Source organism: Argiope bruennichi, chromosome 4 (assembly GCF_947563725.1).
Source record: "Argiope bruennichi chromosome 4, qqArgBrue1.1, whole genome shotgun sequence".
Lineage (NCBI taxonomy): Eukaryota > Metazoa > Arthropoda > Arachnida > Araneae > Araneidae > Argiope > Argiope bruennichi.
Window position 1 is genome coordinate 55,638,104 of NC_079154.1, and position 25,658 is coordinate 55,663,761.

The 25,658-nt window shown below is 29.2% G+C and overlaps 2 protein-coding genes across 3 annotated transcripts in view; both read left to right on the forward strand.

Moving 5' to 3' along the window:
- LOC129965862 (monocarboxylate transporter 9-like) overlaps positions 1 to 10,692 on the forward strand; it is a 41,112-nt gene extending 30,420 nt beyond the window's left edge. The window contains exons 3-5 of the mRNA XM_056080101.1: positions 2,279 to 2,422; positions 3,456 to 4,973; positions 6,731 to 10,692. Coding sequence (XP_055936076.1) covers positions 2,279 to 2,422; positions 3,456 to 4,973; positions 6,731 to 6,873 — 1,805 coding nt within the window. The 3' untranslated portion in view covers positions 6,874 to 10,692. The remainder of the gene's footprint in view (positions 1 to 2,278; positions 2,423 to 3,455; positions 4,974 to 6,730) is intronic.
- Positions 10,693 to 15,643: 4,951 nt separating this feature from the next.
- On the forward strand, positions 15,644 to 25,534 carry LOC129966558 (uncharacterized). Of its 2 annotated transcripts, none has more exons than XM_056081005.1 (5): positions 15,644 to 15,753; positions 17,035 to 17,252; positions 18,644 to 18,787; positions 21,646 to 23,088; positions 24,489 to 25,534. In XM_056081005.1, exons 1-5 carry the CDS (start codon positions 15,719 to 15,721, stop codon positions 24,617 to 24,619), a joined length of 1,971 nt encoding a protein of 656 aa, XP_055936980.1. In that variant the 5' UTR covers positions 15,644 to 15,718; the 3' UTR covers positions 24,620 to 25,534. The 2 variants fall into 2 exon arrangements, with proteins under 2 accessions (XP_055936980.1, XP_055936982.1); XM_056081007.1 differs by having other exon boundaries at positions 18,644 to 18,775.
- Positions 25,535 to 25,658: the final 124 nt, after the last annotated feature.

Genomic DNA, 25,658 nt, shown 5'->3' on the forward strand with positions numbered 1-25,658 from the left:
GATACACCAATCTGTTAGTTCTGATATTTATAATTCTATCAAAATGATTCTAACTAATGATTAACCATAGATTATGTTGAAACATTGAAAAGCGTTTGCTTGCCAAAAATGATTCAAAACAGATATAAAGATATTAAGGGAAAATATTTAAAGAAACAAAACTATGTATATAAAAAAAAAATCAACAAGCGAACAATACATTAGCTTTACAAAAGGTTTTTGCTTTATTTCATGGCAAAATTTAGATAACACGCGCTTAAATATAAAATAAATAAAACTGCTATAGCCGAAATAAAGTTAATATCCCTTCACATCTCATTAAACATCGATTCTATCAATTTGAAATTTACCAAAAATTAGTGAAAAATTCCTGAATTTTGAGCTCAAAATTGAAAGATCCCACTGTTATTAAATATAGGAATGCCTTTAAATGATATTTTCAAGCTTTTATATAAATGTCTTTATTCCAAAAGCTTGAACATGCTTTTTTGAAAAGTTTGTCAAAAAATGATAGCGGTATATCCTCCTCTATAAAATGGCATAAATGATGAAGTTGCATCATTAAGATGCAAAATTTTCACCTTTCAATGCAAAAGATATCTTAAATGAAGTCTCTAGAAAAAAAATAAAGTATAGGAGACACAGATTTTAAAAATTAATAATACATTCGAAAATGCGTTATTTATTTGCATTAAATATTACATAAATTTTCCAGAAAAAATGCATAAATATGTCTAAATGTTGTTTTTTTTCGTTTTTATATAATATTATTAATGAAAAGACAACATGTAACATAGGGTGCATTTTATAAAAATGCCGAAATATATCTATATAATATATATATATATATATATATATATATATATATATATATATATATATATATATATATATATATATATATATATATATATATATATATATAATAATCAATGTAATTATAGAAAAATCTTGGTAAGTTTTAGTTCGAAAAATTAAAACTCTAATAGAAAATATTTTCACCCTTTCCAAGATGTGGTAATTTTTCCAAAAAAATTCATTCGGATTAGAGTTTAGTTTGGAACTATATATTGCTTATTCGAGAAAAAAGCTGGGGAATTAAAAGGGGGCAGGTGAAGTGGTCAGCCAATAAGAAATATAACCGTATTGATAAGAAACTCGATCTCCCGATTGTGGTAACTGGCCTACAACAGCTGGGAAGGAGGGGGTGGGGGTGAAAAATGCTCGTTTCTTTTTTCAAACTCTATCATATGAAGCTGATACTTTTTGAAATAAGCGTTTGTGAAATAGAGATAAATTTTAGAGAAGCCATACTCAGAGTTACAGCTTTCCGGATGATGAAAGAAAATGTAGTCGTGATGTAAAGCCATAAATCAATTTATTTTGAACTTGAGGCTTATAGGATTAACGATGAGTTTACTGTTCAAAAATATTATTAGTGATTCCAAATCATGACCACTGGAGAAAGGCATGACAAAATTCTATCTGTGAAAATTTGAAAGCATTTGAAGGCGGAAGAGGAGACTGACACATTTGTACTAATCTGAAAGACGATTCTGCGTTTCAGATGTGAAATTAAAACTGAAATTAAAGAATTACTTCATCAGCAGTTTAAAACGATTAAAATCACATCTATTAGGATCTGAGAGATGTAAGAAAACAACGCTACTGAAATTTTAAAGTTTTTTTCTTCTTTATTTTATGCTGAATTAAAATAGTTGGGAAGAGTAAATTTTGAAAAAGCTGATAATTCTGCATTCATATACAAAATTAGAACTCGATATACGAAAATTTTATTTTAGAGATTACCGCTTTTCAAATTTTGCAGATGAAATCTACAATACACTCAATGTGATAGAAACATACTTCATTCTGTGGTAGTACAGCATTTTTCATAAATTCCATTTTGTAAAATGTGCATTTTTTCATGTAGGTCCAATGTGGATGAAATCTGCAATATCCCAATGTGGTTGCAACATACTTCATTCTGTGGTAGTACAGCATTTTTCATAAATGCGATTTTGTAAAATGTTAATGTCTTCATGTAGGACCAATGTGAATGAAATCTGCAATATCCCAATGTGATTGCAACATAATTCATTTTGTGTTTTTATTGCATTTTTCATAAATGCGATTTTGTAAAATGTTAATGTCTTCATGTAGGACCAATGTGGATAAAATCGGCAATATCCTCAATGTGAGAGCAACATAATTCATTCTGTGTTAATATGGCATTTTTCAAAATGCTATTTTGTAAAGTGTGAATTTCTTGATATAGGTCCAATTGTTGGTATTTTGGGCCAGAAATATGGCGTTAGGGCAGTCACCATAACAGGTGGAGTCCTTTCAACTGTAAGCGCCGCCATCTGTTTCTTTGCACCGGATATCATCTGGATCACCATCCTTTGGGGCGTGCTGAATGGTGAGAGAAAAATAAACTTTGATTTATTGAATTTCAGTGAATTTCTGTAAACTTGATATATGATAAAAAATGCACTAACAAAAATTCACATAGATTTTATTGGATAAATTCTCGTTGTATATATAATATATATAGAATATATATATTTGCATATATAGAATCGTTGTAGAAATATTTATACAAGTACACATTTAAAACAACTTTATTATTTAATTAGTGAATATCTATCGACGGCATGTTGCATTTAAACAATATTTAATATACTCTTTTATACAAATATTTAAAAGCAAAGTGTTTAAATGCCAAACCTTTCTATTGCACTTGTGAAGAAATAGAAACCACAAGAAATATGCGCGCAACATACCAATGAAAAGATCATGCGCACTAGTAAATAGAACAAAGCTTTATGTGGGACATATAGCGATGAATCAATCAGAGATAAGAAACAAAGTATTGAACAAAGTATATAGTAAACTTCCAAAGCTAAAACTTTGTTACCGACTAACTAATAATCTAAATGTTTATATTTTGCATGTAATATGTTTGTGGTATAATTTGAATGCCTGATGTAAATGCTATAAATAATATATTTTAAAATATTGTCCGGTTTCATAAAAATCGAAATCATTTAATTCTGTCAATAATGAAACCCCCGAAATGCCATTCACAGTAAATAACTCAAATATCTGGGTGAAATTTTCACCCCCTTTTTTTAAGTGTGATTAAGTGAATACCTGAGAGTCTTGCTTTAATATATTAGCTAAAATCATTTCCTCAGGCTCATATAGCAGAGTTATATTTTGGATAACAGCTACTAAAAAAACTTAAAAACTCAATGTAGTTTTTTAATGGAGGTGAGAAATTTCTTTTATCTTTGAAAGAGGAAAACAATTTTTCAATATTCTGAGGTCGCACAACTCCGATGCTCCTAAGAATAACAGAAATTCAACGACAATTATTTTCTAAATCAATGAACCTTTAGTGCGATAAACATTAAAAGTCTTAATTATTATTATTTTTTTCTTTTTTATAGGCATAGGAACCGCTCTAACGGTCACGTTACCACAAGTAGTGATTGGACAGTATTTTGTTAAACATGCCACCACCGCTTCTGGATTGGCGTTTTCTGGAGGATGCGTTGGATCATTTTTGTTTCCAGTGCTTTTGGAACAGCTGCTCTGGATCTATGGGATGCAAGGCACCTTCCTGATTATAGGTGCAATTATTATGCACACTATACCGGCAGCCATGATACTAAGAAAACCCCCATGGCTGAAAAAGCCCCAAAATAGTAAGGAAACAGAATTCAAAAAATCATTAAAGAGAAAATCTGTAAACGAAAAATCATCAAATATGAATGGTGAAAATGAAAAATTATTTTTGCAAAATGGTGACTTACCGAAAAAGGATATTGTTAAGAAATGCTCTGAGAGTTTTCCAGATATTCAGTTCCTAAAACAAAATAAAGAACTGGTGTTGGAAATACTTACAACACAGGTTGCTGGAGATAATTTTTATTTAGAAATTAACCGGAATGAGCCTGTACCTTCATCTGATATTTATTTAAATCATTTGGAAGATATTTATAATTGCCTTCAGAATTCTAGAGAAAAATGGCAGTTTTATCAAAATTTAAAACTTTCTAAAATCAGACTTTACTGTGATATGCTTGATGTAAAGGATGATGGCAATTCAACTTACAATCATAAAAGCCAAAGTTTCCAGCTGGGGAAATGTTTGGATTTTGACACAAGTGACTTAATGAAAACGAGCTCTGTACCTGACATTACAGACAAAAAAATAAAAGAATTCGATCAAAATTCCCTTCTAATGAAGCTGAAATATATTAAGGATGCACAATCAGATATTTTATCTACTTTATCCCAAGAAAAGAAAACCGATGCAACGAAAGTCATACAAGAGCTTCAAAAGCTTTACAATGCTTATACAATTTTGAGTAGCTACGAAAAGAAAAGATCCGAAAAGAAACAAGTCAGTGTCTTGAGAGAAGCAGTATCTTCTTTGGAAACCATTGCTGTCAAAGAAGAAGATTTACGTTCTAACTCCTTTCTAACACACATTATTACTGCAATGAAAATTTACAAGAAACCCTTGTTCCTCCTTATATGCCTTTGCCGTGCCGTCCACTTCATAACCTTCGTTCCCGTTATAACCGCTGTTGTCGACTTCATAATGGATAAAGGCCTTGTTGAAGCAGATGGCAAATATGCCATTGCTGCCCTTTCTTTGGGTGACTTGCTCGGGCGACTGTGTCTTGGATGGATTACTGATCGTGGCTACCTGTCTTTGCCGAGGTACATGCTGGTCATCATGATTCTCCAGGGCATCTGCACTGCTTCCTTGGCTTGGATGAATTCGAAAGCCACGTTGTTTATCATGCTGGCTGTATTTGGTATGTTTCAAGGTTCCCTCTTTGTCCGCCACAATGTGTTAGTATCAAAATATTTTGAGCGACATGAACAATCTATTGCAATGGGCTGCATGAATTTCTTCTCAGGTCTTCTGGGATTTGCACTACCAGCATATATAGGTAAGTTTGGTGATATCTGATATTAATTTAGATGTTCATGCAATTTTAGATTTCTATCCTAAATTAAAGTTGGTGGATATTTCATCACGTACTTATTTAATCATATTGAATAGCATGATTCATTTCAGTATGTTGGACAGTCATGCAGTTTAACTATTTTTTTTTCTTTTTAGTATATGAATCTTCAGTATTTTATATTCCCTTTTAGTTTATATTATTTGAAGTATACTTGTTAAAGCAAATTATATTTTGATTTTTTTTTATTCTTATGTAAGATGTATTAATATTTATTAGTAAGAATGACGAATATTTGGCAAACTGTTAGTTGTACACAATATTAACCCTTTCTAAGACCATGGGAAGTATGTTTCCCACCAAATTTATCAATTTTTGTATGAAATTATGTAGGTTGGCATATGTTCTGACGAATATTTTTAGAAAGACAGAAACTTTGATGCTTCAGTTCTTTATCTCACACAAAATGTTACACTCACACAAATGGTTTGTCACTTAATTATTAATTAACCAAATTAATTAATTAATCAAATTAAATTTATCTAATAAGCTAAATGAATCCTTTTCTTATTCTAATATCAAGCCTAAAAATATTTCAACATAATATGACTAGAAAAAAATGGCCCTTTAAAGGGTTAAAATATCCGAATTGCCAGTGATGAATATGATAATACTATTTATTGATATAAAAATCTACTTCAACCATCGATGTGAACTCAACATTTTTTCAGGTTTTGATTATAACTTTCAACCTGAGAATTCAATCGATAAAATACCGGATTCGATATACCCCAATCCGGTTAACTTGGAGAACAAGATGATAATGAGACAAACGTAGCTTTCTATACAGAACTCTTGTGAATGCATTTCCGAAGGAAAGAACTCCCAAGGAATCCCTACATCACCCAACCACTTTATAGATAAAGCTTTCCTTTCCCCAAATCCTTAAAATGGTAATATATGAGCCGACAAAGAAAAAGAAAAGAACCATGCTTTAAGGCAATAAACCTTTAACCACAGGGGAAAAGCAAATGCGCTCAGTGCATTTAGAATTAGCTTGCACTAAGAATGAGGTTGCATTAGGAATGAGCTTGCATTAAGTGCATGATGAATTGCGTAAATGAGATGAAAAGTTAGAGAGCAGTTTTTTTTTATTTTATTTTATTAATTTTTCGCTTGAATTATAGAATCGCTGTAATTATTGTAAGCCGCATATCACTGTAATTGGGCTTATTCAGTGGAAATAGTTCGAAATTGTGAAAATCGCAATTGCGGTTTAGTAATGATGATTCTATTTCTATATTTATAGCATATATTTATGGTAAAGTGTACTGCAGAACAGTTATCATATATAACACACTGAATATAAAATATTGAAGAAAAAACGATGATAATTTTTTTTAAAATTATTTCAAGAACTTTACAAAGATTAATCTTTACTTAAGATTAAGATTAAGATAAATATTTACTTAAGATTTAATGTGTGATTGAGATAATAGTTATTTGGAACATATATCTAAAAATAGCAATGACAGAAATATTTGCTAATTCAAAAAATCATGGATTATTATTGGAGGAAAACTAAATTAATAACTACGTGTTTGTCCGATTCTCGTGGTGAAAATTATGGGCTAGACTACAAAGAAAATTCCCTAAACTTGATATTTAAATATTTAGATTGAAAGAGTAATTCCAACTTCATATCTTCAAAAATTTAAAATAATTATGTATTTTTTTTTCAGGATATTTTAGGGATACTATTGGAAGCTACGATTACATAATGTACATAAATGGTGCCATTGGGATTTTCGTTGGACTTCTATGGGCCCTTGAACCATATTTCCAACAAAAGTTTCAAAACAAGTCTGAGCCGGTTGCAGTTTGAAGAGTAGAAATGATTATTTATGCTTCTGAATTATGACCATCAGCTCGCTGTAATTTCATTCCGAGCAGTAGGATTTTGAAACAAAATGTTGCAGCAAAAGGAAACAAAGTGTTCTGGACCGTTCCTTTACATTTTGATCGCTTAAGGTGTTAACAGTTACATATTTTTTTCATGTAAAATGTGAAAGTAATGCTTCTTTTGATTTAAAAATTGATCTCTTCAAAGATGTTTGCTCTGTAATTAATTACTGAGTTTCTGCTAAAAAGAGAGATATTTGTACAAAAGTTGAATTAAAATATTTAATAATTTTCTTCTCGGAGATTTAAGCATTTTAACAAAAAATCTGGTGAAAAAAACTTATACTAGATATGGGTTTCTACTAGAACGTTACTTTAGTTTTCATAATATGTTTTTATAGCTTTCAAATTTTTTCAAACATAAAAAAAGAATAATTCACACTCTTAATTTTTATTAAATGTGAATTATTTTTTATGGAATTTGTAAATAAATTTAATCGGATTTTGAATGCTTTTAATAATTTCAAAACTTTTATTACCTGTACATTCTAGACTGAATGTTTTCGATTTAAAATTGAACATAATATTGACAAAACAATTTTGAGAGAGTCATCCGCTTTAAGTAAAAAAAAAAAATGTGATATCCCAGATTTATAAGGAAGAATAAAATATTGTGTATCTTATATTTCAAATGATTAAAAGTTTTGAAGTCTAGATGTAAGTTAAAATACAGTGAAGAAATTTTGGATGATTTGTGTATGATAAAATCTCTTCTATGTGTGCATAAATTATACAGTTTTCAACATACTTTTTAGCATAAAATAATCTGTTTATAGTATTATTATTTATTCAGATTCTTTTCAGAACACAGTCTTTTAAAATCATTACAAAAATTTTATATTTTAAAATTATTTTGAAGCTGAAAAAATTGTGAAAATAAATTACAATCGAGTGTAGATCATAATTTTTATTGTATATTTGATATTGTATACAGATCAAAGAATTTCTGATCTTTTAAGATCATAAATTATTACTAAATATGTAAGCAATATTTGTCTTACTGTGTTATTTTTAGTTGAAATTGTATTATGCATTTGTGAGTGTCTCAAGATAAATCTGTGATAGCTTTTATAATATTTCTTTGGTAGGATTAAAAACATTCATTACATTTAATGTCATTATGTTTTAGGTTCATAATGCTTAAAATGTTTTTATGTCATTTATATTATAAAAAATGACATTCGCATGATATTTATGCTTTTATTTATCCTTTGCATTGGAAAAAATATTTGCATCAGTTTTTTTCAGTTTCATCTAAGCGTTACAATTTTAGAAGTGTACTCTCAATTTTTAAAAGTTTCATTTAGAAATGTCATAATAGTATTCTTTTAATTAAGTTGTTTGCTAATTTATTTATTAAGGATGACTGATCAACCTGAAATTTATTTTTGTTTTCTGTTAACGATTAAGTTATGTATTCATTGTTTCCTTACGATTTTATGAATAGATGGACCACTGTTTATACTTAGCAATTCTGTGAAGTGCATGAAATTGAGAAACTTGAGAAGCACTGATATTTATCAGTGATGCTGGATTTTTTTTGTATTTTTCGATATAAAATCATAAGGGATTTTAGTAAGACATAAAAACAGGGTGTGTGTTCTCACCAAGATGGCAAAACCGTGCCAAACATTCAAATTTAAGCCAAAACTTACTATTTTGATGGCCACAAGAAATGGAAGCAAATGCTATAAGATTTGCACTAATAAATATCACGGTTACTACATTTGCGAGAAATGCTCAAACATTTTCAAATTTGACGATCACACCCTATTTTTATGTCGAGCCGTTATTTTTTTGCGAAATAATATTATCTAGATAATAATATTAATAATAAATAAAATGTGATGAATAAAAATTTTCATTGATAATATCTATGGATACACTAAATGAGTCTTCTGCTGTGATTTGTATTAATGAATGATGGAGAGTATTAGTCGATGTATATAAAACTTCTGTTTGTATTTCTTAATGCTAGGTGAAAGTATTATTTTCATAAAGAGCATTTTAGTTTCATAATGTGTGTTATTCATTTATAACATTGGAAATGTACATTGCTTTTTTTAATTTATATATATTTTTAAAATTAAATATTTATATAAAAGAATTCTCTCAATACACGAAGAAAGAAGCGCTTACTTCAAATATATCCGCAGATGACAAAAGACTTTACTTTCATGCAATAAAAATTTACATCTACAATAATTATTTTTATCTGACTTTCAAACAGATTTTTTATTGAAACGAGAAAGCGTTTTGAATGATATAGCAGTCCACGTTTTCTTCAATCTTAAAAACGAGTAAAGAAAAACAGAATATTTAAAAATTTTAATAATCAAAATGACAAGTATGTGATATGAGAAAAAAATTGGAAACATTTAAGATTAAGTTGTGTCTCTCCAAGTATGTCAAAATCTTGCTAATTGCTCAAAACTCCGCCATATTGAATGGCTACCAAGAGTGGTGATAGCTTTTAGAGTTGCAACAAATAATTGTCAGTATCACATTTGGCGGGAAATCACCCTGAAATAAATCACCTTTGGAAACCGTACTTAATCTTAAGTCTAACTAAAAATGTATATATTTTACTTGTAAATGGATTTAAAATCAAAACATTTATTTTAATGAAAATAGTAACAATTTATGATTAATTCTGTAATTAAAGTTTAAGAAAATTTATTTTAAATCGAAATTATTACCCGATTTTTAAAAGCAGTAACATTTCCAATGTTATTTATTCAGTATGTGCATTGAAGTATTAATGTGCTGTATTTTAGTATGTGTTGAGCATATAGGATGTCTTTTAGCTGCTGTGCAGCTAACTTTTATATTATTTATAAAAATGAAAAACGTTCTAAATTTGGAAGAATTAGGATGGAAATTTTCGAATTATAATCTTTACTGAATTATACCGATATCAACGTTGTAAAAAATCTCGATTTGTATTCATTATCTATAATGTAATCATTTATACATTTTGTAATTACTATTTAATGGGTCAACTTTTATAATACTTTATCATTTATGAAAACTTTTTACAAAATGTGAATGATAAACTAAAAATCAGTAAAAACAGAACCGATCTATAAACATTTGGAGATTTTCTATAATAAACGTACAGCCCTTCAAATTCGTATTTAATTTCAAAGTTAGCCAAAAAGTGCTTTTTATTTCTTAAAATATTAAAAATTTATTGATTTGCAGATTACTTAAAATATTAAAAATTTACTGATTTATGTTACATGGTAAAAGATAATGTTAATATATATCATTTTATAAAAAACAAAAAAATGGAAATTTAATACAATTATATTTAAGAAATACGATTTCCAATTATTTGTATAAAAATAATGGAAATAATCCTCATTAATTATTCTAAAAAAAGCAACTACAAAATTTACTAGCTATTGGCTACATATTACTAAAATATTAGAGGATTGATTTATCCTGCACAGTTGTTGTTTAATTAACTGCATAAATAGTTACAAAGAACTCGTTTCGAAAACCAAGTACGTAATATTTTAAAATCTATTTGATAGAATTTATTTTGTAGAAGAATATATTAGATTATGATTGGGACTCAATATTCCAAAGATGGTGAAATCAAGTGATATTATTAGCAATTTATTTTTAGCAATCAATGTCGAAGTTTTCTATTTTAGTAAGGATATTGATGAAAATATCAATTGTATCGAATAGAAATACTTTTGAGATAGCTTTAATAAATATTTTGTTTCTGTTCCGCCTATTGTCTGATTTTTTTCTATCAAAAAATACATTTCCTTAAATGCAAAGCTCTTTAAAAATATAAAGACAGGAAGAAAAAAACAAGAGAAAAATTTTTCAACTGAGACGTGGCATGTAAAAAGTCACCAAACTAAAACATGTGAAGTCAAAATAGACAAACATAAGCCATAGGCACATTGGCGTAGCAAGGTACGGGGACATCAGGTGCGGCGTTTTTACTTGTCACCTCCATCTCAAGTCCACCCAAGTAATAAAATAAAATTTATTGAGAAAGCTATTCTTTTTATCCAGTTGTTTAAGTAAAGACAAACCTTTGCCAAACGTAACTGGTGCCATCATATAAATGCCCAATGAGGGCCTTTATCTAATGATGATTTTAAAGGAAAATTGGTTATAGTTAACACTTGAAGTTTTATTGGTATAAAAATAATATTAAAAAAAATGTGTTACCTAATTTTTTTTTAATATGCGCTTTGATAAAACGGCCTCTCAAGCACCTTTATTAAAGAATTATGTATACATTTAAATTATTAAAAAAATCATTGTAAGTAAAGTGAAATAATATACTAAATACATAGGAAAATAAACCTCACTATCATCCCACAGTTAGAAACAAATTCATCTAAGCATTTGAAAATATGTAGATAAAAAGAAATGTAAGATGTAAAAAATTGTACCGAAAAAGAAATTCCCGAAATGCATTTTATTTTTTCTTGAAATTTTAAGTGCCCTCTTAAGTTTTTACATTTAATAAATCAAGAAATATACAATTTTACATCATTAAAATCGTTGCAAGATTTGTAAAGGCTCTTGCATTCATCTTTATATGTAAAATAACAATAAAAATCAATCATCAAAACAAAAAAATCAAAAAGGACACGTATTGCATAAATTAGTACGATTGAAAAACTCAATAAGATAATGAATAAGAAATGTGTCGATGACCTTTGCTCTCATATACACAATTGGCATCATGTATTTTAATGTTTAAAAACACTCCAATAAGACGAGAATTTTTTCGGTATAGACAGGCACCGAGGCAGTTGGCTTTTTTTTAATGAGCATTAGAATTTCACTATTACCATAGATATAATGAGAAATTAAATTTGGTTTTTTTGAAGGTTTTTTTTCCGTTTGGAGTTTTTTTTAAAAGCTTTAAACTTGGTACTTTGTTTTTATTCAGCGCTGCACGACATTGCACGTGTTGAGGCCAAAGTGCTAACTTTGTGCCCAAATTTTTATGAATGAAACGATTTAATTAATTAAATATCTGTCAATATGAAAATAATTATGGGTCAATTTTGAAAATTTATCCAAATGAGAAAAAAAAAAAGTTTGAGTCATTCACTTTCAACATTAAAAACAAAAAAAACAAAAAAAGAAGGAACCATTTCTATTTTGAAAAGAATAGATAACGACATGAATCGATAACATAAAATCCAATTGTCTCTCCAATCTGTTTATATTTTGAAAGAAACTTCAGTAAATAAAAATAAAAATTCCAGACAAAAAATCTGACAATTTTTACATTAAAAGTTAAATGAGATTTTTAAAGACAAGAAGATTTGTTTCCGTTTTTGTTATTGAAAATTAAACAAAATTAATTAAGCATTTTTTCCCTCTTTAAAAAAATGTATTTAATATTGGAACAAATTCTTGGGTGAAAAAAGGAAAGAAATTATTTTTGATCCAAATATTTCAATTTTGCAATATATTCTCGTGATAAAAATTAGATGGCGCCACGAACTACTTCAAAACGCTATAAAACATAAGCAAAATGCTCACTCTTCTTACAGCGCAGCACAAAATTTAAAAAAAAATGAAAAATGATATCGATTTTAGAGATAGGTTTTAAAAATAAAGAATTCCTCGATTTTGACATAGAATCGACTCTCAAACTCATATAAGTAGTCAACTACATCATTATATCATCCGAGTCGTTATTTACAAAAGATACTTAACGAACCGCACAAGGTATTCTCAAGAAATTATTTAACTCCCATACCCTGCTTGAGATGTTTCCCTTAAGATTTTTTTGTCTTGCGTCGTCATAATCTGCAATTGTTACATGCATCTGCATGGGTAGATTAGGGCTTTCGGACGGTATCTGCGGTACATTATTTTGTTTTTGTTTCCGGGCCGGTACAACTGTTGTACCGATGACGAATTAGGATTTCCTTCTCCGAATAAATTTTCCAGCAGTATCTAATTACCCCATAAAATCCTTCCTCTATTGTGTCGTATCGCATAGAATCAGGAGATTTCCGCCGGCAGAAGTATAAAATTGGTGTTACACTAATAAATTTACGAGCCTGCTTTGGCGGCTTTTTTTTCCAAAAGAAGCAGAGTAAGCTTAATTTCATTCATGAATTAGGGCATAAGGCATTCATGTTCCCGATAGCATATTTTTGTACACGAGGAAGTAAATAATAATAATAAAGGAGGGGAGAAAAAAAAACTATTTGCTAATTAAGAATCCCGATGGTATGAGGTAATGCTTAAATTTACTTAATAGCTCAGAACTCTCCGTTATGGCTTTGGACTGTTGTCCCGGCTAAATTATATCTGGATTATTTTCTGGATTTAGAGAATTTATTTAACTTAAAAATATGTACTAGCAATTTTGCGATTACTTGACACAGACCGTTGTTTTACATAGAGAAGTTGTGAATACAAAGAAATTAATCGTTCATTTATTATCATGCATTATTATTATCATTAAGACATTAATTAAAATAAGTAAGGCATTATAGATAATTGAAGAATTGAAAGTTCAGTTATCAGGTGGGATTTAATTTCATTGTTTTAATTGCTAAGCATATACCTGTGAGTACAGTGTTCTTTCTCGAATCTTGGAGTGATGGCACTCTTTTAGGAATATTATATAATGAGACAAGGAGGATGAATCTTTGGGTGGTTTTTAGGAGCGAATTTCGTAAGTCATCCTAGCACGTCAGAAGCCGAAAGGTTTTTACAATTGACCTATGTAGAATGCTCGGGAAATGGTGGCCTATTCTGAATGACTAAAAATGAAATGACATGGAATTTGACGACTCCGTTGATGTGGTATAGAGTGATAACCAAGTTAGATATAAAGCTTTGATTACAATATCACAATTCTATGGATTCAAAGAAAACAGCAAGATAAATTTTATGACCTTCCATAACAAAGATGTAAAATTGGCACATGTTTCATTTTCCTAATCGTCTTTAAGCTAAAACACATTTCATCAAGACAAGAATCCGCTCTGTAGAGATAAATTAAAAAATGCAAGGTTCTCTAATTGTTCTCTCTTTCCCCAACATCTGAAATAAGATCAATTATATTCATTTTACAAAAATCTCTTTTTAAGCAGTTTTTTCAGTGCCAAATAGTTAAGACAAATTGCAAAATTAAAATAATTCATGATGGTCACTTTGAAAAGTGTTGATTTCGCTATCACGCGAGTAAAAAAAAAATAACATTTGAAAATAATTTTATGCATAATGAGGAGAAATAAATAAATAATTATTAAACGTAATTTAAATTAGTTAATAATAAACTTGTAACAACTATTAAATTATTAATTAATCAGCCAACTGCTAAAATCCTTTGCACAATGCTCGCAAATTTGAAATGCATTTGATTTTAATTCGACCGAAAGTGAGTATGCATATCTACAGAATCAAACGAAAATGCAAAATGAAATCAATCGTAAAATATCATGAAAATTCTCTAAGGATGTTGGGTTCCATGGCAATTGATTTTTCCTATTTTGCAATTCGGTTCTGCTGCTGAGATATCTTATCCATTGTTCTGCTTCATGAAATTCTTAAAAACATTTCATTACACTTTACATTCAATGATGTAATATATTTAACTGTCATACATTATAGTCAAATATTTTTTCTGTATGTGATATTTTAATTTATTGGGGAATTACTGAACTTTCTGTAAAAAAAAATTGATTACTTGAATTTTCATTGATATTTCTATCATATATACTAATTTATTGGACTAATAAAACATAGATGACAAAACAGTATAATTGGAACTTTAAAAAGTTGATTTTTTTTTCATTTTAACTATTTTTTACCATATAATCTCAAATTATAATTTATTAAAATATGCATTATGAAATTCTTTTATCAAATTCGCTATGAACTTGTGCCACTAGCAAAATCTAATTTTACTAAAACTAAAATTAATCTAATTAACTAAATTAATCGATTAGTTGATAACTATGTGCTAAAATATTAAAATAGCGTATTGTTTGTCAAAAGCTCATGTGTATAGAGATTTGGAACTTCTAGAGGACTAGGAATTGAAAAAAATAGCTCACTAAATTTCAGCTACACAAACCTGAAACAGATATAAAATAAAAGAGTATAAATCTAAAAAGACTCCTCGGTCAGTCATTAAAATTCATGACATATTCTGAAGGGTTCACAATCATTCATATAGATTTCACTGAATCATCATTTAAAAAGATATGCTGTCGGAAACTCTTATTTTTTTTAAATGCAAGTGTACATTTCGTGACGATAACGTGGCAGATGTAACAAAGTTACATTTCTTCTGTATATAATTCTATGCGCGTGAAGTAGTTTTTAATCCGTCGAATGATTTCAAATTCTTTAAATAATTATTCTGAGAAATTTATGAGTTTAAACCAAATGGCTATTTTTCGCTTTTGTTAATTTTCATGTATAAAGCTGGTTTATAATGATGAAAAATTATTACCAATTCAAGTTTTTAATTTAGCAAAAAAAAAAATCTAACAGTAATAAAATCTTCACATAACAGAATATTCTTCAATGGCTGTAATCTGGTATCAAAGTTTTATAATCGAGACGAAGTTTTTAAAAATAAATATCCAAATGATGTAATTAAGTATATATTTTTTAAATTTAAAGTGCATTAAGTTTTGAATCACCAATAAACTTTTTTGTGGTAGATACACTATATTTTTTTAGATGTTTACTTGTTGAGGAATTGAGAATTTTTTTAAACTTAAAATTTATTTAGTAATTATATTACCATGGATATTAATCAATCAGCAAGAAAAAAGATACGGTAAGTGGTACATTTTAGTTATTGAATTATAATACATAACGAATTTTAATTTGCTTGATGTTTGCTAAGCTGGAAATTCGTAACTGAGTTTTCTGGTGTTTATTTGTGTTATTTGAGTTTTCTGGTGTAACCATTTTCTGGTGTTTTAATCTTATGAAATTTTATAAATTTGTATATTATCAATGCTAATATATTACTCAATAATTCAAATCAGTTAATCGATTATTTATATACTATTGCGTCCATATGCATGATGTACCTTGTAATGATTTTGAGAAAATAAAAGGATTAAAACTATAGATAAAAATGAGAATATGATTAAAATAAAACGATTTCTACTTTTTGTATAATATGGAAATTTGTATATTTAAAAATTGTTCTTATTAAATTTAATTTTAACATTTTAATAAAAATGTAAGATGTATTTAGAGCACATTAATTTTTACAGTAGGGTCTGATTAGACCAAATATTACTCACAAATTTTTATATTCTTTTCAAATGAAAAATATTTCCCAACAGAAAGCCAATTTTAATAGTTTTATCACACATTTAAGAATATGATTTTTACTGTTTTTTATGCTAAATTTATTCTGAAATGCACCTCCTGAACTTTCTCTGAATTTTTGATTTGATGTTTAAGTTTTTATTTTAAGGTAATTAAAACAGGGATTGAAATCCTTTACTATATTATAGAGAAAATATTTTTGAAACGTTTATTTTTAATTTCATAAGACTCAGCTTGAAAATTGGGGATAATTGTTTCAAAATATACTATTTTAAATGCACTTCTTATTCATTGTTAAATTAAAAAAAATTAAATATACTTATAAAATTTTTTAATTTACATATTTTTTTTTTCAAAATCTAAGATAAATGTGTGATTTTATGTAAGTCTGTTCCAAAACTGATATATGATATCTTAAATGTTTAGAGGACCTCAGAGTCGGTTTAAAATATCTATAACTACTTACGTGAGCAATGTATATAAAATGAACTCATTTCTAATACAAACGAAATTTTTTTTCCGATATCATACGCGAATGTGTTTTTTTAAGACTTTCCCTCGAAATCCATAATTTGACACAATTTTTACAAGAAATCGAATCTTTCATATCTCGTGATTATTATATTTGTTCAACAATTTCTTATCCTCTTAATCTATCCATTTTCATATACACCCATAATACACATTAAAAATAAATTAGCGGATAAAAAATGTTAAAGCAGAAATAATAAGTTTATTGTGAACGCAATTTTTAATCTACCTTGCTTATTTTCAGAAATATAAAATCCAGAATGAATGACATTCGATTGGAAGGTCCAGATGGATTGTGGTCATGGATTGTGGCGCTTGCATGCGGCGCTGTCATGTTCATTTTTGTGGGATTTGTAAGACTTTCTGGCATGATGTTCGTGTCTGTCCTGGAGACTTTCCAAGTGGACAGAAACACGGCTGCAAGACCCTTCTGTACTCATTACTCTGTGGTGTCAATTCTAGGTACTATATAAGCCTAATTACTTTACTTTGATGGAATTTTTTAATGCTACCATATTCATATATCTTAAAAGAAAAAAGAAATTAAAAGTGATCGATGTTTGTTAATTTTTCTCCAACTGGGGATGATACAGGACAGGATCTATCCTGTGTTCCCGTCCTTCTTCCAGAGAAGGCTATAAAGGAAGCCACCGCAATAATAATTAAATAAAAAACATGAATTTCAAAGATGAAATACACAACACTGAATTGTATCAAAGCTCCAGTGAGAATATTTTCTTATAATTCTTGCACTTTTCCTTCTTAAACTCCCTTGTGTTGAGTGTTTTTTCTTCTTCGAATAAAATTTAAATAAAAAGTCAGTTTCAAAGGAGAGGATGTTTAACTTTAATAACTTATATAAATTTCTTACAAGAAATTCTAATATAAACTTTTTGATCCATATTTTAAGATACTTAACTTCGTCCGGGATGAATTTTTTGAAAAAAAAAATTAGGAAATAGTTATATTTTTGAATATTTGCATAAAAGAGATTGGCAAAACGTTTATAAAAACAAAATATACCAGTTAAGATACAAATCTTTTTGAAAGTTGAAAAAAATGCTGTTTTTGGCTAAATAGAAGTTTAAAGTTAAAATCTCCTAGTTTAATAAAATAATTTGCTTAAAATTTTGCTGTTACCTTAAGGAATATATTATCTAATTCCTGTTTAAAAAATACGATATATTTCTATCCATTCTTTAAATATTTGGGTTTTAATGATTAATAACGCAAAATTTTTATTTTTTTTCACATTGTGAAGCACTAAAATAAATATAAATCATTTCTATATGAATAGTTTAAGAACTGCAGAACATATTAAGAAATTATTATACCGAATTTGAATAAAAAATATGCATTATATCTTAACAAATGAGGTTTTTCGTAAGACATTTCTATAAAAGATTAGAATTTGAGAAAATGACATCTAAAGGTGCCAAATAGCATTGAAACATATGTAGATGCAAATATAAAAATGAGTGTAACTTTCCAAAAAAAGACTTAGAAAGAAAATTCTAACGATTTTATAAAGAAATCTGCTGAAACGTTAAGAATATTAAATAAAAAGAAATAGAAAAAAGTATAGTTTTTTTTAAATAAAATTTAACCAGTTAAGAATTAACTGTGAACGGAATTATTTTGAACTAACTTAAATAATCAATTTAATATTATTACTTCCGTAAATTGGACTCTTTCTAAGCCTTGTTAAAATCATATGTCGCTAAGCATTTATCTCTATTGCGAGTTAAACTTATTTTAGAATTTTATTTTCTACACATTTGAATGAAATCAATTCTTCTTCATATTGATTTTAACAGTATATCAAATAAAAATTAGATTATTTCGTACTCTAGGTCCCATTGGAGGAATGCTGTGCCAGAAGTATGGGGCTCGACGTATCTCTATTATTGGAGGAGCTGTGGCCAGTACAAGTGCAGCTCTTTGTTTCTTCGCACCGAATGTTGCTTGGATAACGTTTTTATGGGGTATTTTGAATGGTGGGTGAATGCATTTAAGATTAGTTTTATTCAAAGACTTCATTGCTGTTCAAAATTAGACAAATCACTACCAAACAAATCTTTTGCATCTCCCTATGGGAAATTAATTCAACATTGTAATGCCATTTCAATCCTCCTTTGCATTCTCGTTCATGAAATAAACAAAGCGAGAATGCTACAATTATCAAAACATTCAGCTTCCCTATCTCGAAAAATCTGAATGTTTCAGGCATGCCTTCCTTGTTAAAAAATGTTTTTGTTATTTATTATATTCCGGTTTTGACTCATCAGTTTTACTTGCATGTGATTGCAATAACTGAAAAGTGCGATAAACTCTAAGGAGGAAATTTGGAGCTTGCTTTTTAATCAATATTGATCAGATCTATCAAATTTGGACGAAATCCGTTTATGACCAATCTTATTGTTTTGTATTTGTCACCAACTGATTTATAGCTACCAAATTTGTCCCAAATTTCATGTTGGAAATATACACTTGAACACACTTTTAAATATACACTTTAATTGGATATACATTTGAAGCTAGAAAACATCGTTTTAAAAATTTTAATTAATTGAAAACCAACCAAGACTTTCTTTTTTTTCCGCGATAACTCACAAAATTTTTTCAAAAAAATTATCTTTTTGTGTTACCAATTCAGTTGCCATGCAAATTTTTCCTCTCAATTTTGACAATTTTTTTTAAGAAAATATTTCTTTTGATAATTCTTAACATCAATTTTCATTGTTAGCCAGGATTTCAAATAATTTTCATTGTTTCATCAAATATTTAATCGCGTGATTTTCTTTTATCTTTGGAATCTAAGGAAGAGTAATTCTGCTATTTATTTATGCAGATGAAAAAAAAAAGAGTTAAGATTAGATTATCGACAATGACAACTTGTCATTTGAATGAAATTACCGAGATATTTGAATATTAAAAGACAGTATGATGACGTGGGACTAAATTCCTTTAGGAAAGTTCAGCTACCCGATAAACAGAATAGATGTGATTGAAATATTATCACTTTATATCTGTCATAATTTGAGGCTTGAAAGTACTTTATGAAAAAAATTATCAACATTAAGGTATGCATAAGAGATTTAATTGAAATTAAACCAAGCCATTATTGCAGGCGAACGAACAGTTTGTCGAAGGTAGCTAGTAGAAACAGCTAGAAGGTAGTTCGTAAAATTGCATTTGTGAACTGAATTTACATGTAAGATCAAAAATGCTTCAAAATACAACAAGGCACGCTGTTGGACTTATTACTACACAAGAAGTAACTTCTTGACACACATGATACCTTTATCATATGTATCAACTAGTTACTTCTTGTTTAATAAGGGCTTTCTGATAAATGCTTTCACAAAATTTTAACTAGATTTTAATTAACCATTAGGAGAGATCACTCCGAAACTTTCTGGTATACCCTCCAATTGAGGTCTTATACCATGTCCTCTGCATAAAATCGTAGGTAATAATAATAAATAGTAGAGCTACAAATGTTTTGTTTCCGTATTAGCACAAGATATTGTACGATATATCCATGATATTGCTCGATATTCTGAATATTGGGCAATATCATGAAGATATACGGACAATATTGCTGGGAATTTTGTTCTTACAGGGATGACATTAGCGAACAAATGTTACGAAATCAAGAGCTTTAGCTCGAATCTATCACTTTTACTTAATCTTTCATCCTAGTACATATTTTGAACACCTTTCTATCGACCGAATTAAACCAAAATTTGACACAGATTTACAATTGTAGTCACAAGAAAAGATACCGAAATTCATTTATTCAAATCACACTATGAGTATGAGTTGTCGTGTTTTCATGCTTGCAAAAGTACAAACCAGTCAACCTTTTGGCAAAATTGGTTTAAAATTTAATAAGAATCTATATTTTAGATAATGTTGTTGTTGCTTCTTGTGGCACTTGCCATGGACAAACCTGCTGTTACGAATACAGCGATTTTAAGCAGGTGGGGGAGGGTCTCTTGCTTTAATAGTAGCGCCATCTAGAGTCAAGAGGACGACTTAGCTACACACACGTCAGACGTCTTTCTACGGGGCGGACTTCATTCACTCAACCACAGATCGTAATTTTGACTTGAATCAGAAAACGATTACCCCTAATCCAGTACCCCCAGTGGTATTACTCTCGACATGGAGGACTTTGTGACCACTACAGATTATACGCGCATCAACCACCAAGCACTCGGGGAATCTTCGGCCGGCGAAGTTCGAATTCGCAACCTAAGAGACAGGAATACCAACCAGGTTATCCCGGCCTAAATAGTTTAGATAATAAACTTGTATATCAAATTTTATCTACTCAGATCTTTACGTTTTGGAGTTCTCGAGGTCTCTTGTGTAAGAACAACCAGACTTCCTGTGAATGAATTTAGTTCAAAATGGCAGAAAAATTCTGTCGTGAGTTCGTCCAAATTTCAGCTGTCTAGCTCAAAGCGTTTTTGAGTGTTCGTCTTCACAGATAGACATAATGCCAAAATTGTATCTTTCAAATTCGGGGAAGTTTGAAATTTTGAGTTTCGTTAAATCCCGAATTCGATATTTTGTCGATTACAGTACTTCTTCTATACTTCGTACACGCAAAAGTAAAAAATAATCAGTATTTTTGTGCTTTCCATCGGATACGGTGTATATTATGACACGAACACCATTTTAAGTAATTATGGTACAAATTTAACTAAGCATCTTCATATAACGTACAATAAACCATTAAAATCAATATCGAAAAAAGAACTTAGAATTTTCCAAACATAATTTTATCATCTTTATTTTATATAAAATTCTGATTTCTTTAAATCATTTCTTTATTTTTTTTCAGGTTCCGGCGTAGCACTTTCCACCATAGCTGTTAGAGTAATAATCGGCCAAAACTTTGTTAAACATCCTACTTCAGCATTAGGATTAGCTTCATCAGGAGGATGCGTAGCACCATTTGCCCTTAGCCTATTTCTAGAAATGTTGCTTTTCAATTACGGCATACATGGAGCATTTCTCATCATAGGTGCCATCAGTTTGCATACGATACCAATCTCCATGATATTCAGAAAGCCATCATGGCTGAAAGCTTCTATCACTCTTTCTGATCATCAGGATGAAGATGTCGATAAAAATGTTTTACCAATCCAATTGCCATATGAAACAAACGACGTAGATCGTAAAGTAGCACAGAGATTTGGCCTATTTAAAACTAATTTAGATAAAGAGAGAAATTTTCCAGATCTTTCGTTTTTAAGAAAACATAGAGATGTAGTCTTTCAAATATTTGAAACAGAAAATAAGACATATAATAATTTCAATTTTCCATCAAAATGCAGTTTAGATGAATTGGAAGATATTTATTGTCTAGTTGAAGAGTATTATGAAATTCTGCTTTCTATTCAAGGTTCGCAATTTCTTGAAGGTAATAATTATTGTGAGAAGTCTGGAGAAAGCAGAATGGAAAGATTTAGTATTCAAGATGCAGAGAATGTTGTATCAGATCCACTTTTAGAACAAAGAAATAGTAAAGTCATAGGAGAAAATTTACCTAAACATATATTGATGAAATTGAGATACATCAGAAATAATCAGACAGAAATTTTCCTTTCTTTCCCTGAAGAAATTAAATCAAATATTGCAAAACTATTACAAGAAATGAATAAACTTGACTCTTTCGTGCAGAAAATTGTTGATATCGACAGAGAAATAAATGGCGAGGATTATAGCGACCTGGAGACAGAGTTGGCTCTTTCAGTGGATACTACTCCAACAAAGCAGCATGAACACAGTCCAAATTCCCTTAAAGGACTCTTAAAAACGTTATTACTTCTTTACAGCAAACCTTTGTTTCTGATTCTCACAGTAAACAGAGTAATTTCTTTTATTGGAACACATTCATTATTTACTATTATTGTGGATTTCGTCATGGACAAAGGTTTTACTGAAGGAGATGGAAGGCGTGCTTTGGTTGTCACAACTTTGGGGGAAGTGATTGGTAGATTATGCCTCGGCTGGGTGACTGACAACGGTTATGTATCAGTGCCTAAATATATGTTGCTTGTTACTGTAATACGTAGCACAGTCACTATTTATTTACCTTTTATAAATTCATATACCAACATGTTGATAATGCTGACCGCCATTGGTGTTCTCCAAGGTTCCGTGTATGTTCAGTTGTACGGTATAGTGTCAAAATACATGGAAAGTCATGAAAAGTCTGTAGCCACGGGTTGTATAAATTTACTTCCTGGTCTTCTGGGATTTGGGCTTCCAGCATATATTGGTAAGTATACTATTCCTAACAATATCTGAGATCTCCTCAATAGTTTCTGCGTAATGTGAAAATATTTAATCTATTAAATGAATTGTAATTTTTATTTAAAATATCGCTTTAAATAATAGCGTCTGTTTGACTTGGTTAAATGAGTATCCCATTTTTGAAGCAATAAATATCCCTTGGGATGGATCTTATACTTCTAAAGAGCAGCCTGATAATGGGTACGATGCTTGAGCCAACTTTCCTTTACCCAAACTTCTTTGCCAAAGGGAAGATTTATAGCATTAACCTTCTTGGTGCAGAATTCAACCCTCTGATTTAACGTTCAGACTTTTCCCATTTATACATACTCATACATTTTGCATATCTTTACATTAAATTTAGCGAAATCATAGTATTAGTATTTTAAGGAATAGCGAACTTCAGGGAAAATTATTAAAGTACTATCCCCCCTCCCCAATTTTTCTGTTCTCGAGTAGAATGTACTATATGTAGAATGTATCGCTATGACAAAACATAATTATTTCAAATCTGTTTAGATGCTATGCCCGACAATTACTGGCTGCATTTTCTAATGCCTCTAAATCGGCATCTATATCCTTCACTATCGACATTTAAATAAATCAAAAACTTTTGATACCACTTTCATTTATATTGTATTAAGCCTTCACATAATTTTTCAAAAGCTGCTCTGCTCGAATTTGCTTCAGATCTTGTTTATCAAATCATAAATATTTAGATTTTGTTTACAAGTATATTTCATATTTCTGGACTTTTGCCAGATAATGAAAATATATAACAATGCGCCTGAACTTCTATCTGAGTATGCGAGATATTTTGATATATAAAGGAAGATTTATAACAACCAGGTTTAAATACATAGCAGATAATTTACTGAAGTTGATGCTACAGCACTGATGCTGATATTTAGTAGAAAGAATATTTAAAAATAAATAAATGCGAAATAAAAATATAAGCAATTGCTTAATCAGCCAGTGTCTATGTGTCATAAATCATTTGATTATTTTCAAAATGCTATAAGATAAATCATATTTATAGAAATAATACTTAAAAAAAACTTTACTCTTAACATCACCTCAAGAGCAACAACCAATGAGATAAAAAAAGAGATAAATGCAGAAAGCAAAAAGTTAAATTCAGAAAATAGAGAATTTAAAAAAAAGTATCTGATTTTAATTCTCATAATCCATGCATTAAGTAATATGCTAAATTTTAAAATCTACAAAGTATTGTTGATTGTAATTCTTTTCAGGCATAATTGTCGTAATTCTTTTCAGGCATAAGTATTTTGATTAATGCTGTTTTCTTTTTGAGTATCATTATTTTGATTAATGTTGTTTTCTTTTCGGGTATCAGTATTTGGATTAATGCTGTTTTCTTTTCAGGTTACTTTAGAGATACAATAGGAAGTTATTATTATATATTTTATATTAATGGTGCTTTCGGATTGATTTTGGGATTACTGTGGATTTTGAGTTCTTACTTGCCTGGAACTCCCTTTAGAAAGAGCTGTTAACAGAAAAAAAAAATCAGCAGACGTAGTGTGAAAAAAACAACCCTGAAACAACGCATTTAATGGATTTCGCTGATACTACTTAAACAGATTCAGATGAAAATTGATAAATATAACGATAAAAGCACAAAATATTGAACGAAAGCTATGCAAGAGCAAAACAAGTTTTGAAGATAAATGAGATATGGAATTACGAGAAGCAAGATTCGAATTTAAGACAAAGTTTCGTAATTTTAAAGTGATTTTTTAAATTACAATATACATTTTTGAAGCAAGAAAGATTTTAACTTAAACAGATAAGTCTTAGTTCTCAACTGATTTCAATGGAGATTGTTTTCATGGCGTCACAAGACTACAACAAACATAAATACACGCTTCATCCAACATCTGGCAATATGTTACTTGAATTGTAATGAAAATAATTTTCTCCTATAAAACATGGAATGGATTTCAATTGAATGATGTATAATAACTTTGGTTTTATATACATGATTTGCTTCTAGTTATATAAGCTATTTTTAATTCCATCTATTGGAGTATCTCTTAATTTTTGGTGTTTTTCCTAATAAAAACCTTGTGGGAATCTGAAAATGGAACTACGCAGAAACAACTATTTTATTGGTATCTTATAATTTTAATTTAACATGATAATATTGTCACATTTTAGTTTGGATCCGGTGTCCTAATGGTTAGAACACTACTCTACCATACGAGAGGACCCGAGCTCACACCCAAGAACGATTGTTTACATTTTTCATGCATTTAATTTCTGCGCATTTAATACATATAAATATTCTCCCTGGTTGAGTGTTCTAGAATATTCCTCTAGGTGTATAAAAAGACTACAGCTGAATAAAAATTCAGTGGTAGTGTCGTCCGTGTAAAGTACTACGGCAAAATAAATCTGTTTTGAAATGACATCTTATTGAAGTTCTTTTCCACGACAATATTTAAAGACTGACATTATCTGTAAATTTACATTCATGCATGTTGCATCAATGATAAATGATTTTTCATTGCAAATTATCGCTGCTGATTACGA

What these genes read in the sequence shown, in the direction of transcription:
- LOC129966558 (XM_056081005.1), top strand. Translation starts at nt 15,719, where the DNA reads ATGGATATTAATCAATCAGCAAGAAAAAAGATACG. An exon ending in TCAGCAAGAAAAAAGATACG is followed by an intron (nt 15,754 to 17,034) that starts GTAAGTGGTACA and finishes GCTTATTTTCAG; the next exon opens with AAATATAAAATCCAGAATGA. An exon ending in TGGGCTTCCAGCATATATTG is followed by an intron (nt 23,089 to 24,488) that starts GTAAGTATACTA and finishes TTTTCTTTTCAG; the next exon opens with GTTACTTTAGAGATACAATA.